We start from the raw sequence: 5,447 nt of genomic DNA, 5'->3' as shown, positions 1-5,447 counted from the left end.
GGTTCTGGGGGCTTTGGGGGGGGTTTTGGGGCTTTCCTGGGGCTTTTGGGGCTTTCCTGGGGCTTTTGGGGCTTCCGCGGGGCTTTTGGGGCTTTCCTGGGGCTTTTGGGGCTTTCCTGGGGGTTTTGGGGCTTTCCTGGGGGTTTTGGGGCTGTGCTGGGGAATTTTCCAGGTTCCCCCTGGAATTCTTGGTGTTTTTCTGGAATTTTTGGTGTTTTCCCTGGATTTATTTGCAGGTCTCGCTGGAGTCCCCTCTGTCCCTGGATTTTTTTGGTGTTTTTTCCTTGGATTTTTGGTGGTTTTTTTTTTTCCTGGGATTTTTGGTGTATTTATTTGTTTATGTGGATTTATTTGCAGGTCTCCCTGAAGTTCCCTTTCTCCCTGGATTTTTGGTGTATTTTCCCAGGATTTTTGGTGTATTTATTTCTTTACTTAGATTTATTTCCAGGCCTCCCTGGACTCCCATTTGTCCCTGGATTTTTGGTGTCTTTTCCCTGGATTTATTTCTATTTCTCTGTTTCCAGCCCTCCCCAGAGTCCCCGTTGTGCAGGAATTCCCAGCCCTGGCACTGGTTCCATTTGGATTTGGGTGGATTGATGGATATATTTCCATTTATTTATTTGTATTTCTTTATTTCCAGGATACATTTCTATATATTTGTTTTATATTTATTTTGTATATTTTTATCCCAGCACTCTGGTGATGTGTGGATTTTTGGGGAATTTTCAGTGGATTTTTACTGGCTTTTTGTGGATTTTCAGTGCATTTTTATTGGATTTTTGGTGGATTTTTGGTGCATTTTTATTGGATTTTTGGTGGATTTTCAGTGCATTTTTATTGGATTTTTGGTGGATTTTCAGTGCATTTTTATTGGATTTTTGGTGGATTTTCAGTGCATTTTTGGTGGATTTTCAGTGGATTTTTGGTGGATTTTCAGTGAATTCATCGGGAGCTGCAGCACCTTTGCGTTTGGCTGCATTTATGGATATGTTTACATTTACATTTACATTTACATTTATATTTCTATATTTTCAGGACTCCCCAGAGTACCCATTGTCCCTGAGCTCCCATCCCTGGCGCCGGTTCCGCTCGGGTTTCTGTGAGCTGCTGGCAGTGCCGGTTCTGGGCAGATTTATGAATATATTGATATTAAATTATTAAATATTTATATTTATATTTCAGGACTCCCCAGAGTACCCGTTCTCTCAGAGCTCCCAGCCGTGGCGCCGGTTCCGCGCTGGTTTCTGCGAGCTGCTGGCGTTGCTGGTGTCGCGCGGGCAGCACCGCGAGCTGCAGGACGGTTTCCTCATGGACTGTGCTTATGGATACATTTACATTCACATTTACATTCACATTTATATTTATATTTCTATATTTCAGGACTCCCCAGAGTACCCGTTCTCTCAGAGCTCCCATCCGTGGCGCCGGTTCCGCGCTGGTTTCTGCGAGCTGCTGGCGTTGCTGGTGTCGCGCGGGCAGCACCGCGAGCTGCAGGACGGTTTCCTCATGGACTGTGCTTATGGATACATTTACATTCACATTTACATTCACATTTATATTTATATTTCTATATTTCAGGACTCCCCAGAGTACCCGTTCTCTCAGAGCTCCCATCCGTGGCGCCGGTTCCGCGCTGGTTTCTGCGAGCTGCTGGCGTTGCTGGTGTCGCGCGGGCAGCACCGCGAGCTGCAGGACGGTTTCCTCATGGACTGTGCTTATGGATACATTCACATTTATATTTATATTTCTATATTTCAGGACTCCCCAGATTACCCTCTGTCCATGAGCTCCCATCCGTGGCGCCGGTTCCGCGCTGGTTTCTGCGAGCTGCTGGCGTTGCTGGTGTCGCGCGGGCAGCACCGCGAGCTGCAGGACGGTTTCCTCATGGACTGTGCTTATGGATACATTTACATTCACATTTACATTCACATTTATATTTATATTTCTATATTTCAGGACTCCCCAGAGTACCCGTTCTCTCAGAGCTCCCATCCGTGGCTGTCCTGGTTTTTCTCACTCTTTTCCCCTTTTTTTTCCTGTTTCTTTCTTGTTTTTTTCACGTTTTATTCCTGATTTTTCTCGATTTTTAAATCCTTTTACCCGGGTTTTTCTCTTTTTTTCCTCAGTTTTTCTAATTTTTTTCCCATCTTTTTCTGCTTTTTCTCATTTTTTCCCCATTTTTTCACCTATTTTTCCCATTTTTCCCTGTTTTTTCCCATTTTTTCCACTTTTTTCTCCCCTTTTACCCAAATTCCCCGTTTTTCCCCCATTTCCAACCCTGAGGCCGATGCACTCCCTGCTGGGATTTCCCCCATTGCTGCTCTGTTTATTCTCCTTTTTTCCCCATTTTTTCGCCTATTTTCCCCATTTTTTCGCCTGTTTTCCCCATTTTTCCCCATTTTCTCTCCTTTTTCCCGTTTTCCCCGTTTTTCTCCCCGTTTTTGCAGCGCTGAAGCTGATGAGCTCGCTGGTGGAGGTGGCGCTGGCCGTGGGGCAGCAGCAGGAGAATTGTCAGCGCCAGTTTGGGGCAGAAAAGGGCAAAGAGCCCGGCCGGAGTGGCAGCCCGCGCCTGGAGGCCCTGAGGGACAGGCAGCTGCAGGTGGGCAATGAAAATGGGCTGAAAAACGGGGATTTTGGGAAAAAACGGGGAAAAAATGGGAAAAAACCCGGAAAAACCCTGAAAAAAAAGGCAGAAAAAATGGGGGAAATGAGAACAAAAATGGGGGGAAAGTGAGGGGGAGATGGGGAAAAATGGGGGGAAATCAGGGATAAAAAGGGGGGAAATGGGAAAAAACAGGAAAATTGGGAGAAAATAGGAAAAAATAGGGGAAAATACAAAAAATGGGGGACAATACAAAAAAATGGGGGAAAAAGAGTCCGGCCGGAGGGGCAGCGAGCGCCTGGAGACCCTGAGGGACAGAGAGCTGCAGGTGGGCAATGAAAATGGGGTGAAAAACAGGGATTTTGGGGAAAAAACAGGGGAAAAAAAGGAAAAAATTGGGGGAAATGGGAATGAGAGTGGGGGAAAAAGTGGGGGAAAATCGGGGACAAAAATGGGGGGAAGTGGGAAAAAACAGGGGAAAACCCAGGAAATGGAAAAAATAGGGGAACACCAGAATTTTGGGGGGCGTGGGGTGAAAGTTTGGGAATTTTGGGGTGAATATTTGGGAATTTTGGGGGCTTTTAGGTGGAAATTTGGGAATTTTGGGAATTTGGGATTTTAGGTGAAAAATTGGAGATTTTGAGGGGAGTTTGGGGGATTTTTGGTGAAAATTTGGGAATTGGGGGGGATTTGGGGTGGTTTTGGGCGGGTTTTGGTAATTTTGGCGGCGCTTTAGGTGAATATTTGGGAGTTTGGGATTTTAGATGGAAAGTTGGGGATTCTGGGGGGAATTTGGGGGATTTTAGGTGAAAATTTGGGTTTTTGAGGGGATTGTGAGGGAGTTTTGGGTGGGATTTTGGGTGGGATTTGGTGGATTTTGGGGGGAATTTTGGGTGGGATTTGGGTGGAATTTTGGGGGATTTTGGGTGGAATTCTGGGGGATTTTGGGAATTGCAGCTGCGGGAGGAGCTGGAGCTGCTGATGAACGGGATTTGGGGTGGATTTGGATGGATTTTGGGTGGGACTTCTTGGGGATTTTTGTGGGATTTCGGGTGGGATTTTGGGAATTTGGATGGATTTCGGGGGGAATTTTGGGAATTGTAGCTGAGGGAGCAGCAGGAGGAGCTGGAGCTGCTGATGAACGGGATCTTCAAGGGCGTCTTCGTGCATCGGTACCGGTGAGAAAACGGGGGAAAAAGGGGAAAATGGTGAGAAAAATGGTGAAAAACGGGGAAAAAGTGAGAAAGAATGGGATAAAATGGGTAAAAATGGGAAAAAGTGGAATGGGATGGGGGAAACCGGGATAGGATGGAGCAAAATGGGGAAAAAGCCGTGAAATGGGGTAAAAATGGGCTAAAGGGGGGGAAATGGGGTAAAATGGGGAAAAAAGGGAAAAGAATGGGAGAGAATGGGAGAAAATTGGGAAAAAATGGGCAAAAACAAGAAAAAAGGGGTGAGGGGAGATTTTGGGTTTGAAGGGGGGATTTTGGGGTTAATGGGAATTTTGGGGTCCCAGGGGTGGAATTTTGGGGGCTCTGGGGGGATTTTAGGATTAAAGGGATTTTAGGGAGGATTTTGGGTGGATTTGGGGTGATTTGAGGGGATTTGGGTGGATTGGGGATGGATTTTGGATGGATTTTGGGGGATTTGGGTGGATTTTGGGGGTTTTGGGGTGATTTGAGGGGATTTGGGTGGATTTAAGATGGATTTTGGATGGATTTTGGGGTGATTTGAGGGGATTTCGGGGTGATTTGAGGGGATTTTGGCGGGATTTTGGGTGGATTTGGGGGATTTTGGGTGGATTTTGGTGGATTTTGGGGGTTTTGGGGTGGATTTGGGTGGATTTTGGGTGGATTTTGGGGTGATTTGGGTGGATTTTGGGGATTTTGGGTGGATTTTGGGTGGATTTTGGGGGTTTTGGGGCCGCTGTTGGCAGTTTCCCCCGGCAGGGACGTGGTGCCCGAGATCCGCGCGCTCTGCATGGAGGAGCTGGGGCTGTGGGTCCGGAGGTTCCCCGGCTCCTTCCTGACCGACAGCCACCTCAAGTACCTGGGCTGGACCCTGCACGACAAGGTGGGCACGGAAATGGGGGGAAAAAAGGGGGAAATTGGAAAAAAAAAAGAAGGAAAAATCAGGGGAAAAATGGGGGAAATCCTGGGGAAAAAATAGGGAAAAAATCCCGGGGAAAATGGGAAAAAAAATCAGAGAAAAATGGGAAAAAATCCAAGAAAAATTGGGAAAAATCCTGGGAGAAATCTAGGGGGAAAATCCAGGAAAATTCCAGGAAAAATGGGGGGAAACTCTGGAAAAATGGGGAAATACCCCAGGAAAATCCTGGAACAATGGGGGAAAATCTGGGCAAATCCTGGGGGAAATGGGGGAAAATCCCAGCAATTCTGGGGCAAACGGGGAATATTTGGGAAAAGATGGGGGCAGATGGGTTGGGAATGAGGGAGAATGGGGAAAATGGGAGAGAATGGGGAAAAATGGTGGGAAAATGGGGAAAAATGGAGGGAAAATGGGAAAAATGGAGGGAAAATGGGAAAAATGGAGGGAAAATGGGGTTGGGATGAGGAAAATTGAGGGAAAATAGAAAAATTGGGGAAAACAGGGAAATGCGGGGAAAAATTGGGAAAAAATGGGGGGAAAGTGGGGAAAAGGGGTAAAAAACGGGGGAAAATGGGAAAAAATTGGGGGGAAAATTGGGAGGATTGGGGAGCAGCTGGGGAGGATTGGGGAGCAGCTGGGGAGGATTGGGGAGCGGCTGGGGAGGATTGGGGAGCAAATGGGGAGAATTGGGGAGCAAATGGGGAGAATTGGGGAGCGGCTGGGGAGGATTGGGGAG

At 47.0% G+C, this 5,447-nt stretch overlaps 1 protein-coding gene across 1 annotated transcript in view; it reads left to right on the top strand.

Moving 5' to 3' along the window:
* The window catches only part of LOC115949133 (cohesin subunit SA-3-like), a gene marked incomplete at its 3' end in the record, with an annotated part of 10,096 nt that overhangs the window by 2,530 nt on the left and 2,119 nt on the right, over positions 1-5,447 (top strand). The window contains exons 6-10 of the mRNA XM_031065471.1: positions 1,381-1,725; positions 1,906-1,984; positions 2,448-2,599; positions 3,707-3,774; positions 4,552-4,675. Of these exons, the coding sequence (XP_030921331.1) occupies positions 1,381-1,725; positions 1,906-1,984; positions 2,448-2,599; positions 3,707-3,774; positions 4,552-4,675 (768 nt within the window). The remainder of the gene's footprint in view (positions 1-1,380; positions 1,726-1,905; positions 1,985-2,447; positions 2,600-3,706; positions 3,775-4,551; positions 4,676-5,447) is intronic.

The sequence above is a fragment of the Geospiza fortis genome, unplaced genomic scaffold (genome assembly GCF_000277835.1).
Source record: "Geospiza fortis unplaced genomic scaffold, GeoFor_1.0 scaffold1571, whole genome shotgun sequence".
Lineage (NCBI taxonomy): Eukaryota > Metazoa > Chordata > Aves > Passeriformes > Thraupidae > Geospiza > Geospiza fortis.
Note: the sequence above shows the minus strand (reverse complement) of the source record. Positions and strands in the feature narration are given on the sequence as shown.